Source organism: Salvelinus fontinalis, chromosome 33 (genome assembly GCF_029448725.1).
Source record: "Salvelinus fontinalis isolate EN_2023a chromosome 33, ASM2944872v1, whole genome shotgun sequence".
NCBI lineage: Eukaryota > Metazoa > Chordata > Actinopteri > Salmoniformes > Salmonidae > Salvelinus > Salvelinus fontinalis.
The window spans coordinates 38448115-38466960 of NC_074697.1; the positions used below are offsets into that span (position 1 = coordinate 38448115).

The 18846-nt window shown below is 44.5% G+C and overlaps 1 protein-coding gene across 1 annotated transcript in view; it reads right to left on the reverse strand.

Annotated features, from left to right (window-relative positions):
* LOC129832192 (PTB-containing, cubilin and LRP1-interacting protein-like) overlaps positions 1–17920 on the reverse strand; it is a 38255-nt gene extending 20335 nt beyond the window's left edge. The window contains exons 1-2 of the mRNA XM_055896052.1: positions 17792–17920; positions 7313–7459 (exon numbers count right to left, since the gene is read on the reverse strand). Of these exons, the coding sequence (XP_055752027.1) occupies positions 7313–7459; positions 17792–17821 (177 nt within the window). The 5' untranslated portion in view covers positions 17822–17920. The remainder of the gene's footprint in view (positions 1–7312; positions 7460–17791) is intronic.
* Between the last annotated feature and the right edge of the window lie 926 nt (positions 17921–18846).

Here is an 18846-nt window from a genome sequence, read left to right on the forward strand (position 1 = left end):
GCCTCTGTACGCCTACACAGATATTCCATTAAAAATCAGCGGTTTCCAGCTACAATAGTCATTTACAACATTAACAATGTCTACACTGTATTTCTGATCAACTTGATGTTCTTTTAACGGTAGTGTAGGTAAAATGGGGGTGGGGGGAAGTCAATGCAAATAGTCTGGGTAGCCATATGATTAGCTGTTCAGGAGCCTTAAGTGTTTTTAAGTATGAGCTTGCTGGCTTGTGTTGAATAACAGGGCCTGTTTGTTTGTGTGTGTGGGCGGGGGACGGGTGTGTGTGTAGACAAAACAGATGCTGTTGGCTACATCCCAGTGAGTCCACAGACTCACAATGGGGTCCTTCACACCCCCAGAATTCCTGCCACCAGATCTCTCTCTCGATCTCTCTCGCTCTCTCGCTCGCTCTCAACAAAAATGAGCTGAATATTAGTATGCCAACATGTATTTATTTAACCCTTATTTTACCAGGTAAGTTGACTGAACACGGTCTCATTTACAGCAATGACCTGGGGAATAGTTACAGGGGAGAGGAGGGGGATCAATTGTAAACTAGGGATGATTAGGTGACCGTGATGGTATGAGAGGCAGATTGGGAATTTATCCAGGATACCAGGGTTAACACCCCTACTCTTACGATAAGTGCCATGGGATCTTTAGTGACAACAGAGTCAGGACACCTGTTTAATGTCCCATCCGAAAGACAGCACCCTACACAGGGCAATGTCCCCAATCATCGTGGGGCGGCAGGTATACTAGGGGTTAGAGCACTGGGCCAGTAACTGAAAGGTTGCTGGGTCGAATTCCCGAGCTGACAAAATCTGTTGTTCTGCCCCTGAACAAGGCAGTTAACCCACTGTTCCCCGGTAGACCGCCATTGTAAATAAGAATTTGTTCTTAACTGAATTGCCAAGTTAAATAAAGGTTAAAAATATATATTAATTGACCAGGGGCATTGGGATATTTAGACCAGGGGAAAAGGTGCCTCCTTCTGGCCCTCCAGCAGTCCTGGTCTCCCAACCAGGACCAACCCTGCTTGGCTTCAGAAGCAAGCCAGCAGTGGGATGCAGGGTGGTATGCATAGCATGGCTTGAGGGTAAGCTAACATTCTAGCTTTAAACTAGCTTAACCATGCTAGCAGAAAGAGCACATCATGAGCTCACAGACAGATCTTGTCACTCCTAGCCTTGGTTTTTAGTGTGGTGAAGATATAGGCAGCCATTTTGCCAGAACCTAAGCTATCTGATGGACTGGGGTCCTGTGGCTTTCTGTGAGATTCTATCCACTATCTGTGTCGAAGACTGCTTGTTGTACTGCACTCACCCCTCAACATCTCCCTTCCTTCATGAACTCCTGTTTTTATATCCACTTCCCACATTCAACATTTTTATTGTTCTTTTCATGGACAAAAATACAGAAGTGCTTTGTTCTAACACTTCTCTAAAATTAAGTTAAGTGATGTTGTGAAATGCAAGCAGAGACAGGAAGAGAGATGGTGAGGATAAATAGGATTATAATGCTGAAAAGCTGGACTTGTGGTCAGACTTGGGTTCACAGATACTTTGAGCATTTGCTTGAGTCTGCCTGGAGTGCCAAATAGGCAGGTTTTAATGTGTTGGGACTTTTCTATATGTTTATTAAAGGGATACTTCAAGATTTTTACATGAGGCCCTTTATTTACTTCCCCAGAGTAAGATGAACTCATGGATATAATTTTTATGTCTCTGCATGCAGTTTGAAGAAAGTTGCTAACTAGCGCAATTGTTAACTAGAGTTAGCGCAATGACTGGAAGTCTATGGAATCTGTTAGCGTGTTAGCAGATACTATAGACTCCCAGTCATTGCGCTGACGCCAGTTAGCATTGGCTGGCGAAACTACCTCTAACTTCCTTCCTTCATTCTGGACGCAGACACATAATCTGACTGTGGGGAAGTATATAAAGGGCCTCAAAGCAAACCAGAGGGAATTTTATATCAAAAGGGACCAATCTGAGGGAAGCCCTGGCTGAGATTGTCACTGCCAATAGAAAGTAGTTAATTTAAAGCAGACATCTGCCTTACACAAACACACACCATCTCACACACTTAGTGACTTCGAAAGTATTCAGACCGCTGGACATTTTGCTACGTTACAGCCTTATTCTAAAATTGATTCAATCAAATTAAAATGTCTGCAGCATTGAAGGTCCCCAAGAACACAGTGGCCTCCATCATTCTTAAATGGAAGAAGTTTGGAATCACCAAGACTCTTCCTAGAGCTGGCCGCCCAGCAAAACTGAGCAATCGGAGGAGAAGGGCATTGGACAGGGAGGTGACCAAGAACCGATGGTCACTCTGACAGAGCTCTACAGTTCCTCTGTGGAGATGGGAGAACCTACCAGAAGGACAGCCATCTCTGCATCACTTCACCAATCAGGCCTTTATGGTAAAGTGGCCAGACGGAAGCCACTCCTCAGAAAAAGGCATATGACAGCCCGCTTGGAGTTTGCCAAAAGGCTCCTAAAGACTCTCAAACCATGAGAAACAAGTTTCTCTGGTCTGATGAAACCAAGATTGAACTCTTTGGCCTGAATGCCAAGTGTCACGTCTGGAGGAAACCTGGCACCATCCCTAAGGTGAAGTATGGTGTTGGAACCATCATGCTGTGGGGTGTTTTTCCAAAGGCACAGACTGGGAGACTAGTCAGGATTGAGGCAAAGATGAACGGAGCAAAGTACAGAGAGATCCTTGATGAAAACCTGCTCCAGAGCGCTCAGGACCTCAGATTGAGGCGAAGGTTCACCTTCCAACAGGACAACGACGCTGAGCACACAGCCAAGACAACGCAATAGAGGATTTGGGACAAGTCTCTGAATACCCTTGAGTGGCCCAGCCAGAGCTCGGATTGAACCTGATCGAACATCTCTGGAGAGAGATGAAAATATCTGTGCAGCGACGCTCCCCATCCAACCTGACAGAGCTTGAGAGGATCTGCAGAGAAGATTGGGAGAAACTCCCCAAATACAGGTGTGCCAAGCATGTAGCGTCATACCTAAGAAGACTTGAGGCTGTAATCACTTCCAAAGAGGCTTCAAAGTATTGAGTAAAGGGTCTGAATACTTATGTAAATGTGATATTTCTGTTTTTCTTTTTTTAAATATAAATTAGCCAAAATGTGTGTAGATATGAGGGGGGAAAAAACAATTTAATCAGTTTTAGAATAAGGCTGTAACATAACAAAATGTAGAAGAAGTCAAGGGTTCTGGATACTTTCTGAAGGCACTGTACATTAGAATACAAAGTACAAAGCGAAACAAAGGCCTCACTGACAGACACACGATCTATGATCTCACCCTCGCTTCTCTCTCGTTTTTACTCTCTCCCTATCTGTCGAACACAAACACGCACTATAAACACACAATGAACCTTCTAAAGCTTGAAAATCTGTCTTGAATGCTTTTTCTTAGAATCGCACCGTGAAATAGAGCTAATGTAATATACAGCGACAGGACCAGAGAAGAATTTCCAAGAGCTCAAGGGATTCCGTCACACATAGTACACAGCTCCCGACTGGCGCAGATGGTTCTAAATCCCTGTTCTCAAAAACAACTGAAAACAGACAAAAATCCTCCTACCCCTCCCTGGGTCTGTCTGCAAAGAGAATACCATTATCCTGGTCTATTATTACATCTCAAGTTGACCAAAGACTCCAGGGAAGATGTGCTCTCAAACTTTTCAAAATGTCCATGAAACCAATTTGTCAGAGTAAAATGACCGTTACCCAAAACGAAATCAATTCAAATGTATACCGAATGAAAATATAAAAACGCAACATCTAACAATTTCAAAGATCTTACAGAGTTACAGTTCATATAAGGCAATCAGTCAATTGAAATAAATTCATTTGGCCCTAATCTATGGATTTCACATGACTGGGAATACCGATATGCATCTGTTGGTCACAGATACCATAAAAAGGGTAGGGGCGTAGATCAGAAAACCAGAAACACTTTACACGTGGCGTTTATATTTTTGTTCAGTGTACTGCAAATGTATATATAGTACCAGTCAAAAGTTTGGATACACCTACTCATTCAAGGGTTTTTCTTTATTTGTACTATTTTCTACAGGGACGCTGTTTCACTCACTTGGATTCTTTGTCCGTTGAGATACAAACTTAAGGAAAATTATGGAAACAAATTGGGTGGGGGTTCACTTTTTTGGGGAAGCCTGGCTTCCCTTGGCAGCCATGAATATAAGCCACGGAGAGAACGCTAAACGTTTAGAAAAAGTTGTTTTTTAAATAAGTCCTAAGATCAACTGTCTGTTCAGTAAGGCTGAGACATGGATGACCATGGGAGAAGTAGAGGGCAGATAAGAGGGTCTGATGAGAGGGTCTGGTGGTGTAACAGACACCATCCTGTCAGACAGACCACACTGTGACTGGGAAACCAGTGTTTTCCATGGCGTCTTTGACCAATGTCGTCAACTAACCAATTAAACAAATTCCTTAAGGTAGGGGGAGGGAGGGCTAGTGTAAACAGTGCTGTGAACACTGAGGCTGAAGCTTTTAGCTGACGAGCCGCGATGGTGAGCAGCAGAGTACCCAGATCCTCAGAGCACACGTGCACACCTGGCCTCAGCTTTGTCTCCATGGAAACCATGTGCCGCTGCTGCCCTCCGCAGCCGGGTCGTTATCTAATCAAAGAGATTCAGACCAGAGCCAGGCGATTAGCTCTCGCTTTCTGGATCACATCCAAGTCACACACACACACTCACAGGGGGTGCTTGTATGGTTCTTTGTTTGGTTAGTCAGTGTTCTGTCTCAAAACTGGGAATGCTGAATGGAAAACTCAGCTCCCTCCCAAGCTGCAGCGTCTTTTTACAGAAGCTGAAATAAGGAGCTCTCCTTTTCCTCTCCCTGCTTCTTTACCTGGAGGAGCTGTTGAACTCAGAGCCACCAAGTGCACACACACACACACACACACAGAGTGTGAAAGCTTAGATGCCTCCCTGAAGGTAACACACTGATGCCCCTCTGCAGCTGCTCTGAGTCAAGGTGGTTCCTACCAGTGTTGACAGAGTGACGGGGAGTGGTTGAAACGTGGTTGAAACGTGGTTGGACCACAGCTATGGACTCCATGGCAGAGATTGGGATCTGGGTTGTAGACAGAGCAGGGTAGGGAAAAGAGAGACCCAATCCCAAATCAACCCCGTACCACCCTAGGAACTTATTGAGATCTGAGACGATTGTACAGGTATAAGCAATATGGTAATAACTCCACCTTGCCCTCTGACAGGCTAGTAAGAAGTTTCTCCATATTGCTTATTCCTATCCAAGGCTCTGGGGTTGGGAGAGCAGAGAGCAGGGCAGTGTCTGTGCAGAATCACTGATCTACAAATCACCTTAACTAAGGCCCAAATAACTAGGCCTATGTGATCAAGATTAGCAATTTTGTACGTCACCTTGCTCAAACTGATCCCTTCAGACACACTGAGAGTCTCCTGACAGGAAGAGGCTGTTGGTTGGGAGAGAGGGGAACATTGAGAAATAGCTTTTCATCCCAGCAGCCGTTAACATTGGCAGGGGGATAGCGGAAGTCGGGTTGGGGTAGGTGGGTGGGTGGGGGCTAGGGCTGGGACTTGCCAGGGACTTCACCATACGATATTATCACGATACTTAGGTGTCGATATGATATGCATTGTGATTCCCACAATTCTATATTTATTGAAATTCGATACTGTGATTTTATTGTATTTCGATGTTCCAAACCTATTGCTCGCCATATGTCTTCTGCAGAGGGACAAGAAAGAGCCATGAGAAAACGATCAGCACACACACACACACACACACACACACACCTCTGATATAGCTGTTAGTATTCAAATCCCCACCCCTCTAAAAAGCCCTACTCTGTAGGTGTGGAAATCGTCTCTACTCTACTCTCCTCTGCTTTCCTACATAAACTGAAAGCCCTGGAACAGCATAGAGCCAGGGGGAGTAAGTAAACAAGTCAAAAAATATATAATATTTTGTAGCTGGCATTCCCTGATAAATAGATGTAGTGGTATCCATGGAAACAAAACCAAGCTCTCTCAAAGCTACCTTGAAAAGACGTCTGAGGCGAGAGGAAAAGGGAGGGCGAAAAGGGACTGTGTGTGTCTGTGCATGCGTGTGTACTACAGACTGTGGGCAGATTGAGACCTTACTAGTTCACACTGGACAGTGAGGTCCACTGAGGAGCTCCAACTAATCAGCTTCAACCTCACAGTTCAGCAGAGGACAGAAGTCTGGGAAAAATACAGGCATGCACAAACACCAAAGGCTAGCCTGGCACCGCAACACAAACTGGAGACCAAAACCCCAGTCGGTGTGTACATCCCAAATGGCACCCTGTTTCCTTTATAGTGCACTACTTAGGAAACAGGGTGAATTTAGGATGGAGACAGTTTCCCATTGGCTGAGCTGAGCCCCAGACCTAAAGACCAAAAGCCCCACTGTTCCCTTCTCTTCTGTCCTGCCAGAAGGTTATACAGGACGGCTGGTTGGATTTCAGCAGAACATTTTCGCAGGTGTTCTGGAACAAGTCCTGTCCTGACAGAGATCAGTACCTCTGCACTAAATAGTGTCTGCTCTTCTAATCAGTCAGCCATGTGATCTCCATGTGCAACCCTCTTAAAAAGGTACAACCTGACCTGTTCTTCCTACTAGCACATAGCATAGCCGGTCACTCAAAAAGAATAGAGCTTCATTGTCCATGGTGAAACGTCAAGTTGGCTTGTGGTTGTCTGTGTTCGGTGTGTTGTGACTGAATGAGTTAGATCATAAGTGAGCCAGTGGTTTGGTGTGTGTTTATATTCAAAGCCTTTTCCAAATGAGCTGATGTGAAAGCCTTAACAAGCCTGCCAAACATCTCCCACCATCTCACCCACACACAACTGGAAATTGCCTTAGTTACAGCCAACATAACACACCGTGCCCCTACCCCAGTCTCGATGCTTCCCCCCTGTGCACACACAGGGAAGTGTTGTCTGTAATAACAGAACATGTGTCTGTCCTGCTTTTTCAACCTGCAGGACTGTTTGTTTGTTTTAGGTTGAACAGAGAATAGACTTTGACTCAGGCAGCTCGCAGGATAAACATCTAAATTAGACAGTTATCACAGCTAGGCAAACACACACACACACACACACACTTTGATAGAAGACATGTGCCCATAACACACACCTAAGATATGTGCCAGGATTACAGTTCTAACACAAGCCCATTGTTCTCACCAGTGATACACACCAATGAAACACACATAACCGTGTGTGTGTGTGTGTGTACCTTGTAGCCGTTATGGGTGCTTTTCTTCATGAGCGGCGTGGTAGAGCACAACTCGATGGCCTCCGGCTCATGGAATATCACTGTGGGCATAGGCTCCTTCCTCAGTGTCAGAACGTTCAGCTTGGTCTTCAGCATCGTCTGGAAGTGCTGGGGGAGATAATGTCATGGTCAATCAATCAATATGCCCATCCATCCATCTATCCATCCACCCACCCATCCATCTACCCACACACCCACCCGTCCGTCCATCCACCCTTACATTAATGTATTGATTCATCCATCCATACATCCAACCAGCCGTCCATCAACATTTGTGGATATAGAGCAACACAGAAAGATGCAATTTTTCACAAATCATAAAATCACAAAGTATCACGTCAAATTGGGACCTAAACACAAGCTAGCAAGCATCTGACAGAGAATGGTAGACTGACTGACAGGGAGACGGACTGACAGGGAGACGGACTGACAGGGAGACGGACTGACAGGGAGACGGACTGACAGGGAGACGGACTGACAGGGAGACTGACTGACAGAGAGACGGACTGACAGGGAGACGGACTGACAGGGAGACTGACTGACAGGGAGACTGACTGACAGAGAGACTGACTGACAGAGAGACTGACTGACAGAGAGACTGACTGACAGAGAGACTGACTGACAGAGAGAGCATATGGGGAGCTGTTACAGGTTAATAGTATAGCACTATATAGTATAAAACACTTTGTTGTAGTAGTACATTATACGCATGACACACATATGTTATTGATGAATAAAATGTTAGATTAATAGATCACATTCTTAGTTCCCACATTCCAAGTACTTTCTATTCTGCTGAAGTTGTGCGAGTCATGATTTCATTAGCCTGCTGGGTTTTGTTTAGGCTCTTTCAAGGAAACCCAGAAATTCCACAATCCCATTCCCTGCCTCTGTGGGCGGGAGACCAGAATGAACATATGGTTCTGGTCGGCCTTACAAAACCCCAGATTCCAGTTTGAGACGAGGCGGCAAGGCTCTCATCTCCGGTTCTGATGGACACTTCACACGCAGAGAGTGAGAGAGAGAAAAATAGAGAGTGAGAAGGTCCCTCATCTGTTGTCGACATTTCAGCTGAAGAATAGGAGAGGCATTGTCACCCCAAACCAGAGAAAAGCCACTGTGACCCCCCATCTAAAACCAAGCACCAGTAATGCTACAGTTACTACCCATCCTCCTACATTACCCCACTATATCTCCATCATACAACCCAAACTCCACCTGTGGACGAGACAAGATGACGAGAAGAGAAAAACAGGAGAAAAGAAGAACCGAGTAAAAGAGAAGCGGAGGAGAGGCAGTTTTGAAACTAAAGCCACATGTGCGTAAACGCTCGCTGACCTCCGCGTCAGAACTTTATGGCTTCCTGACAGTGCTCCACATTCCTGTGGTCAGCCCGGATCGGAAGGCGGGGGGCTCACACTGGCACCGCGCGGAATAAAACTGGAATTCTATTCATAATATTTTCACTGTATTTTCATTATTTTATTATTCCTCTGAATAAAAAAATTTGCCTCATCGAGTTCCGAATATTGTAGATTCTATTTGGGTTGGGAAAGAGTGTCTGATTCTGGATCCAAGAAATTGACATTGATATGCTCCTCGTATACCCAATACCGGTCGGTCGGACGCACAGCTGTCTGTACAGTCTGGTCCTCATCTAGCCCATTCACTGAAATCTTTAGATGCATTTATACTCTAATGTGTTTTTAAAAGGTATGCCACATTCTCAATAACAGCCCGGGATTTTACTGGTATACATTTCACGCATGAGCGAGGCACGTGACTTTTCCCAAATAACTTTTGGCTGAGTGTTATGTATTGTGAGAGAGCATTTGAAAAATAGAGGGGAGTAGAAATTTTACACTGTTTGGAAGTGACCATTCTGGAGTGAGTGAAGGGGGATTCTATAGCTCTGTGAGAGATAAGAGGAGACACAGTACAGGGATTTTTCTGCCATTGAAATCCTTGGGCGGTCTGCTGATACAGAAAAAAACCCTGCTTGTCGTTGAGAAAAGTAAAACTAATGCACTCACTCACACAACAAAGTAAAAGCATGAAATTACAGAATGTACACACTGTTCCCTTTTCAGTCCTTCCCTGACAAAATGACATTGACAAACACTAAACAGTGTTGAGGTAGGCCTAGATTGCCTTCGGAGTGTGTATGTGGGTGCGCGTATTTGCGCGTGTCAACCGTGATACGTGTCTGTGCACACAAGCGTGTGTATGCACGTAGGTGTGTGAGCGCGCTTCGACCGTGTGATTGTGTGTGTAGTTTGCAGGTCATAGATGGTATGGTACACTCCCAGCCCTCAGGGAGCATTCCTGTTGGAGTAGACAGGCTCTCAGGTCAATCATAGCATAAGCCACAGTACAACAACCCACTGAAAATGGCTGAGACACAGAACATAGGGGTCATACATAGGCTTGGCCGTTATACCGTATACCGGGTTATTTGGAAACAGCCACAGGACAGTTTTTCAATACCGTCAAAACGACTTATTCAAAGTGTTGTAGCTACTTTTTAAGTAAAAACCTGCAGTCAACATGTGCAATACGTTAGGAGATAAATATTGTGTTCTTCATCAGATCATTTTTCATTATGAAGCTCGCTGCTACTCCCCAGTCACATGGTGTTTGTTTGCTACAACGAGAGACCGGAGCCATGTGAGTCTCTCATTGTTATGCAGCACGCGCCAGGTGATCTAGTTACAGTATTGAATTCACAACTAAACGTTTGCCAGCTAGATAACTATTAAGTTAACTTTTTAAATTGTGCTAAACGTTCTGGAGTTGTGCATTTGGTTTGCTAATTTAGTAGCTAGTTAGCTATCTAGCTAAGTGCTTAGCTTCTTGTAAATTCAAGCGTCGCTTGGTAATAGCAGAGAATCCCCTCCTGGATCAAGAGCCTTGCTGTCTAATATTACTTTTGTGAGTGCAACAAACTGAGTGGCATTTTTTAGTTGATTTGTATAACTTTATTAGCTGGGATGTCTGTCCTGCAAATAGATTAGGTCAGAGACGGTATAAAATGTGCGCTTGTTAGCATTTAGTTAGCATTCGCTATGGGATTTTACATGTACTTGTTAGCATTGCTAAGCTTCGGATCTCAGAGGCTCAGTGGGGTTTAAAAATAGTGGCCCTTGTGTTCAGTACCAGTATTACCGAAAATCCCAGAATGTCACAAGGTCGATAATTATCGGTATGACAATCTGGATACCGCCCAAGCCTAGTCATAGAAACATACATACATACCACCTTATTCAAACACATAAACGGACTGATATACAGTACACCATGCAAACACTAGTCTGTAACATCCACATATAGCATTCAATAGAACTGACCCCAAAATGTTCTACTGGATACAAAGACAAAGATTCACAGACACACACACACATGCACGCACGCACACACACACACTCAGTGTGAAGATGAAAGAGCAGAGTGGAGCAGACTAACAGATGTTTGAGAGCAGGGCTGGTGTGTGTTGGCGTCAGGGTGAGACAGTGGGTCATCTCAACCTGGTCTCAGACTGCTATCAGACCAGCTCTCTCTCTGGCTGGCTGGCTAGACGCTCACATAAACCAACATCAGCCTTGGCCTCTCAACTCACTCTGACAAACACACACAACTCACTACGACACACACACAAACATTCTTACTCCACCTGCGGTCTGACTGACGCATTAAAAACACAGCTGGAGCAGCAGAGGACAGGTAGTCAGGAAGCCACCCACACCCATCCAGTGGTTGGCTCCCGAAGCACAAGTGGGACCCCTCTACCTCTCCCTCAGCATAGTACGAGCCAGCCGTATCACCCTGGTCCTGCCAGACTGTTAACGGCCTCCGCCTCTGATCCGGGACCAGTTTATGAGTAGAACCACTGCGTTTCACAAGCATCTGAGAGGGCTAAATCCAGAGAGGACCGTGGGAGGTCCTGCGCCCTGATTGGCAGCTTGGTTCTGTGGGAGGTGGGCTGTCGTTGCTCTGATTGGTCGGTCAATGGTGTTGTGGGAGGTGGATATTGACAGAAGCCAACCACAGACCCCAGCTGGTGGTGGCTGTATCTCCGGCTGGCCGTAAAAACATTGTACATTTTCTGACGCAAATGATCCCAGTTAACCCGTCCCCACATATACATTTTGTGTCATAATGCATTGTGTCATTTTGGAGTCACTTTTATTCTAAATGAGAATAGAATATGATTCTAAACACTTCTACATGAATGTGGATGCTACCGTGATTAAATAATGATGAGTGAGAAAGTTAGACGCGCAAATACGGTTTCATACCCCCCCCCCCAAAAAAACAAATGCTAACCTCCCCTATTATTGTAATGGTGAGAGGTTAGCATGTCTTGGGGATATGATATTTATATATATTTTTTTACAACTTCCTAGCAGAACAGAGGCCTGACCAACCCAACCTTGACCACAGCAGCCCCAGAAGACAGACCTAACGGTGCTTCTGACCATGAGTGACCTCAAACAGGCCCGGAGGCTGAACACATTTCTGCAGTGTCAGGATAGGACGTTTTGTCTGCTCAGCCGGTTTCCCATATCAAAGAAATGGGAATGTAGTCCATGTAGAAAATGACAACTATGAAAGCACTGGGTGCTGAGTAAGACAAACATATAAAAACATATAAATTGGGAGATGGTTGTGAGGGAAGTGTGTGTGTGTGTGTGTGTGTGTGTGTGTGTGTGTGTGTGTGTGTGTGTGTGTGTGTGTGTGTGTGTGCTTGCCTGGTTGTGTGTGTGTGTGTAAAATCGCTGAGCGATGCCAGGGAGAGAGAGAGCTCTTGAAACTGATTCTTCAGGGGGACGTGTTAGGAGAGGAATGGGAGGATGGGGGAAGAGAAGAAGAGGAAGTAGACAATGCTGCATGATACACCCTTTGTTGCAAAATAGAAGTCTAACATTGGACACACATAGGTCTCAACATTTCAAGCTGTTTGTACCACGGAGGCCATTTTGTAGACACAAACACGATGTCATGTTGTTTATGTTTCCATCATCCCTCTCTCCATCTGACACATATAGTAGATTCTTAATACCAGCCTGAAAATGTGTCTGCTCTAACATTGGCTCATATCTCTTCCTGCTCTGACATGAGATGAGAAAATGCAGCAAGACACTGGATGTTACCATGGCAACAGAAGAGAGAAGTAAGAAAAGAAAGGAGGATACCATGGTAACGATGAGCAAAACAGCCAAATACAACATTATCGGATGTATAGGATACATGACACAACTCTACTATAACAGGATTGTTCCAGAACAGGAATAAAGGACAACAACATAGTCAAAGGGATTAGAGTGACTGATCAGTGCAGCAGCGAGCGATCAAGCATCACCATGGCAACAGTACAGTGGCGAGTCGCTGAGAGAACCAAAAATGTCCGTCACTAACTAGGCCTCCTTTTTAACAGAACCTTCCTTCTTACTGGATCTCTTCATATCATTCAGATACAGAACTAAACAACAACTAAGCATCGTTAGAGGCAGTTAACTGCCATTCCGCCTGGTATTCCATCCATGGGAGTCACATGACAAGGGAAATTAGTGTGCAGGCAGCTAAGCAGCGAGCTGGAACAGCCCCATTACCATGTGATAAATGGCTCTCCCTCAGAACCATACGTCATTTCAGCACTTTCCCCCAGGGACGTGATTGATCACAGGGCCGTGGTATGGAGAGCTGAGGCCCACCAATCTGGGACCAGTAGGCTGGGACAGGCTCCGTCAGTCAACCCAGCGTATGGAGTATGGAGATCAGCACCAGAACACATGCAGGCCAGGCCACGCTGTTACCACTAGGCTGCAATGAACAGATCAGGGAAGGCCAGACTGAATCTGAGAAACCAACCTGAGCCTCCAAAAATATTTTTGAGAAGTGCTTGAATAGGCGTTTTTGTCACATTACGCCGGCATTGTGACCAAAAGATTAAGGGGGTTAGCACTTCAGGAGGCCCCTATGAGGATGAAATAATGTTTTTAACAGTCTGTACATTAATGTAGGCAAACATAATTGTGCAGAAGTATGGAGGTTATGTGTATAGGTCCTTATGTATATCAGAACATGTGATTGGAATAAATTGGTACTTTCTGGTCTGGTGGCTGTTGTAAGGTGTAATTACTCAATTACAATGTGATAAACATTCACCTCTTAAAGTGGTAGTATTTCAAGGCGTGCAGTTGTAAAATATGTAGATAGTATCACTTAAAACTATTTACCCAAGTTTACTACGAGATTCAATCTTCCTGATGCCTGGGCAAGCAATGTGAGAGGGATTGGCAAGTTAATTTGGCAAAGTAGTCCACGCAACATCTGGATAGCATTACAGGAGACGTGAAGCCAGTCTCAGTGAACGGCTTGCCCCGCACCCCTGAAGATCAAAAAAACGTGTCATTAACCATTTTTTCACCACTTCCAAACAGGTCAGAGAATCAGTGGTAATTACTTGAATTGTAGTGATTAATGACACCTCGGTTTGCTATGTGGGACTAGACAATAAGGCAGGGTTCCCCAACTGGCGGCTTGCAGGCTGAATATTATATTATTTGGCCCCCCAAGTTCTGACCCCCCCAAAAAAGATGTATTTTATTTTTAGACTTTTTTTAGTTTTATTGTTGGACATAAAAGATGGTAAAAACGCCAGCAAATCAGGTCCAAGTGATTTTAATTTGGGAAATCTGTTCCAAAGTATTCCCACGCATAATAAAGTGATATACAGCGCATTCGGAAAGTATTCAGGCCCCTTCACTTTTTCCACAATTTGTTACGTTATAGCCTTGTTCTAAAATCGTTTAAAACATAAATACAAAAAAACTGAAATATCACATTTACATAAGTATTTAGACCCTTTACTCAGTACTTTATTGAAGCTCCTTTGGAAGTGATTACAGCCTCAAGTCTTCTTGGGTATGACACTATAAGCTTGGCACACCTGTATTTGGGGAGTTTCTCCCAATCTTCTCTGCAGAGCCTCTCAAGCTCTGTCAGGTTGGAAGGGGAGCGTCGCTGCACAAATATTTTCATCTCTCTCCAGAGATGTTTGATCGGGTTCAAGTCCAGCTCTGGCTGGGCCACTCAAGGACATTCGGAGACTTGTCCCGAAGCCACTCCTGCATTGTCTTGGCTGTGCTTAGGGTCGTTGTCCTGTTGGAAGGTGAACCTTTACCCCAGTCTGAGGTCCTGAGCACTCTGGAGCAGGTTTTCATCAAGGATCTCTGTGTACTTTGCTCTGTTCATCTTTCCCTCGATCCTGACTAGTCTCCCAGTCCCTGCCGCTGAAAAACATCCCCATAGCACGATGCTGCCACCAACACCACGCTTCACTTTAGGAATGCTATTGGCCAGGTGATGAGCGGCGCCAGGTTTACTCCAGACGTAATGCTCTGAATTCAGGCCAAAGAGTTGAATCTTGGTTTCATCAGACCAGAGAATCTTGTTTCTCATGGTCGGAGTGTCCTTTATGTGCCTTTTGGGAAACACCAAGCGAGCTGTCATATGCCTTTTATTGAGCAGTGTCTTCCGTCTGGCCACTCTACCATTAAGGCCTGATTGGTGGAGTGCTGCAGAGATGGTTGTCCTTCTGGAAGGTTCTCCCATCTCCACAGAGGAACTCTGGAGCTCTGTCAGAGTGACCATCGGGTTCTTGGTCACCTCTCTGACCAAGGCCCTTCTACCTTGATTGCTCAGTTTGGCCAGGCGGCCAGCTCTAGGAAAAGTCTTGGTGGTTCCAAACTTCTTCCATTTAAGAATGATGGAGGCCACTGTGTTCTTGGGGACGTTAATGCTGCAGAAATGTTTTGGTACCTTTCCCCAGATCTGTGTCTCGACACAATTCTGTCTCGGAGCTCTACGGACAATTCCTTCAACCACATGGCTTGGTTTTTGCTCTGACCTGCACTGTCAACTGTGGGACCTTATAAGAGCAGACCTTGAAAATTCTAGCCCCTTGGCTGCTGCCATAGAAGTGCCCGTCCAAGAAGGCTAAAGGTAATTGGCCACAGATAAAATGACGTCAAATGCCTTTATATGTACAGTAGCTTTGATTGGACTGATCATGTAAACATCATACTTTCACAATCTTAGCGAGCAGTCATCATCATGAATCAATTCGACAATCTACTGACAAATCCTTTTTAATTCTTGTCATATGGAGAAATTATGAAGAGAAATTATAGATAAAACGTATCGGTGCTCATCGGCCATAAACATTACACAACAAGTTAGAAATCGCATATTCAACGAGTGGTTTGGAAGGAATCACTGACAGTGGCTGTGTGGCCCCACATCTGGGATTAAGGGGCTCTTTTCCATATTTAAAATGATAACATTTCAACATTGGCCATGCTATCACTGAAGCATGATTTGTGCCGCAGTCAAAACAACTGTTAACTCGGAGGACCGCCGCACCACCTTTCTATTCAAGTCAATCAAATGTATTTAAAAAGCCCTTCTTACATCAGCTGATGTCACAAAGTGCTGTACAGAAACCCAGCCTAAAACCCCAAACAGCAAGCAATGCAGGTGTAGAAGCACGGTGTAGAAGCACGATTAGCCAAGCACAACAAAGTCCAAAAATGTATTGTATGCAGCTTCATAAATTATGTAATATGCCAGGGAGATATGTATACTGTAGCTAAGAAAGTAATACTAAGTGTATGTTGTGTAGTAAAATGTTAGTAGCCCATGTGCCTCACCCTCATATAATTTGGTATATTTACCCCTATTAATTTTGCCTACTGTTCTGACTGTTCTACTGTAGCCTAAAACCTGTTTTAGAGAAATGTACTCGTCAAATATTGTAAGAGCTTTCATTGTCTGCTTATATGCCCCCTTTATTCATCCTACGGTTCTATCTTGGTGTACAGGGAGAGCACTGTTAGAACGGTCCATGCTCTGAATTCTGTTGCTGTACATTTCAAAAGTGCTAAACAAATAGTTATATTGACTAACGTCCGTCCTAGCTCGCTTATTGCCTCTTATCGTCCCCTTATGCCATAGTTTGTACATCTCAATTGTCATTAGAAACCACATTTGTTTAAGCATGTCAGCCATATCAGCTATGTTTTTTTAAAAGGCAGTAAATGAGGCTGAACGAACTGTTTCGCTGCCAGACAAGGCTCCACTGATAGCAAAGTGTAGCAGTTGGGCCAGCTTTATGTAGACCCTAACAGTTTGTGGGCAACATTTGTCACCGTTATAGTGCAATTAATGTATTGTTTAGTGTTGTGCTGTGGCTTTGCTGGCATGCATTCCACCTTTAGTTTTTTTTTGCCCCACCAAGATTTACATGCTAAAATCGGCAGTGCTTATGTATAAGGTATTTCTGTTTTTTTATATATATTTGCTTACATTTATTTTTATTTTTTTTAAATAACGGTTTTCGCTTTGCCATTATGAGGTATTGTGTATAGATTGATGAGTCGCTCAGCGGTCTAAGGCACTGGATCTCAGTGCTAAAGGAGTCACTACAGACCCTGGTTCGATTCTAGGCTGTATCACAACCAGCCGTGATTGGGAGTCCCATAGGGCGGCGCACAATTGGCCCAGCATCGTTCGGGTTTGGCTGGGGTAGGCCGTCATTGTAAATAAGAATTTGTTCTTAACTGACTTGCTTAGTTAAAGAATGATTAAAAAATATATATATATTGATATTTTTTACAATTAAATCCATTTTAGAATAAGGCTGTAACGTAAAAAATGGCTGAAAGTCTGAATACTTTCCGAATGTGATCCTATACAAATGTAAGCAAGTTTTGAAATGATTATGTTTTAATCAAATATTTTATCTGTTTGGGCTTCCATCGGTCAATTTTCAGTCTACAAATATTTTGTAAATATGTTCTGGCCCCCTGACCTCCGCTCAAGGCCCGCGGCTGAATCTAGTTGATGATCCCTACTATAGAGTGATCCATGAAACTAAAAAACAGCTTGACAGAAATGGGGTCCAGCAAGTAGATGTTACACAATATAGCACATTCTCAGACTGGTTTATCATGATGAAAAAGGGAAGGCCATAATTCAAGCGGAGTTCCAGTCGTCTGATAAACCTATAGCTTACACTGTAACCTAGCAGGCTTGCGTAACGTGTATGAACGCGATACAACGTAGCCTAGAACTAGTTGGGTAATGGGGCTACTCGGGGGAGGAGGCAACACGAAAGAGAAAGGGTTTGAATTCAGAGAAACGAGCCTACCATCGCGCAGGCGGCCACCTGCGTAATAAAACAATCCTTTATGCAATGATAGAACTGAAACACACAACACATCCGGAGAAGACTGTGTTTTGCATCTGAGCAAAAAAAACACACAAAAACACAGAGACCAGGCTAATATGCACGATGGGTTTTCATGCCGTTAAACATCTGACAGACACACATTAATATCCCTAAAAATGTGCTGGTCTGGAATACTAATCAATCCATACCTGCAATCGCTCTGTCGCTGGCTGCCACATTTTAGTAAAATCAAAGGTTTCCGTCTCTACTGAAGCTGGTTATTCTCTGTGTAGTCCAGCTCACATCTGCTCGTTCTCGGCGCTTGCTTCTCCTCTTCTGCAATCTGGAGAAACAGACAGTGAATTCCAATGAAGCGTGAAGCTCCGCCTGCGAGCAGTCCCGAGACTGGTCTGCAGGGGACGGTAGCGACAGCAGCAAGTAATGACAGGACGAGCCCTATTGCAAGCCAGAGAACACAGAGAACATAAACAAACTTTCCTGATGGAATTTCGCAAAATAATTCCATTGACTGCATATAAAAGGATCACATAAAAATATTGCTAGTATTTCAAGCAATTTTGGTCAGTGTTACTCCACAGCTTGGTTTACTAATTGCTGTGTCCTGTTATGGTTTGCCCAAACGGTCATGGTTTTGATGGTTGATGGCGCACTTCTACATTCCAGCCTTCTGGCTCCAGTGAAATGGCTCCATCAGATCTGTCCATGACTCAGTTTATAGGAGCTATCCCCACCAATGGATCCCTACGGAGGCCAAACAGTGCCCGTGACCCTGGAGGTCATGGAAAGGGGAAAGGCGGTAGAGGTCAACGAAAGTCCCCCACTCAGACTGCAGTGTAGGGTGAAACTCATCAATAACCACTGGTTCCTCTCATCTCCACTCAGTCTGTCTGTGTGTGTGTGTATGTGTGTGTGTCCGTGCGGCTCTGTGTGTTTGTGTGTGTCCATGCGCACACGTGTGTGTGTGTCCGTGCATGCATACTTGTGTGTGGCCCTGGGTGTGTGTGTTTTTTTTTTTTAGGCGCGGTGAGTGTGTAGACAACACCACAGCTAGCCTGTATTTACAGATGTTTACTCTGGGAACATCTGGATCAAGCAGGAGGTCACCAAGGCCACACAGGGCTAACAACATATTTATTTCCCACTGCTGGCATGTTGTCTGGAGCAACAAGGCATGGAGAGAGTGTCTATTAGTGGAAACATGTTGCCCATTGTCCTATTGTAGTGGGTGTTGAGTTAATTCTGA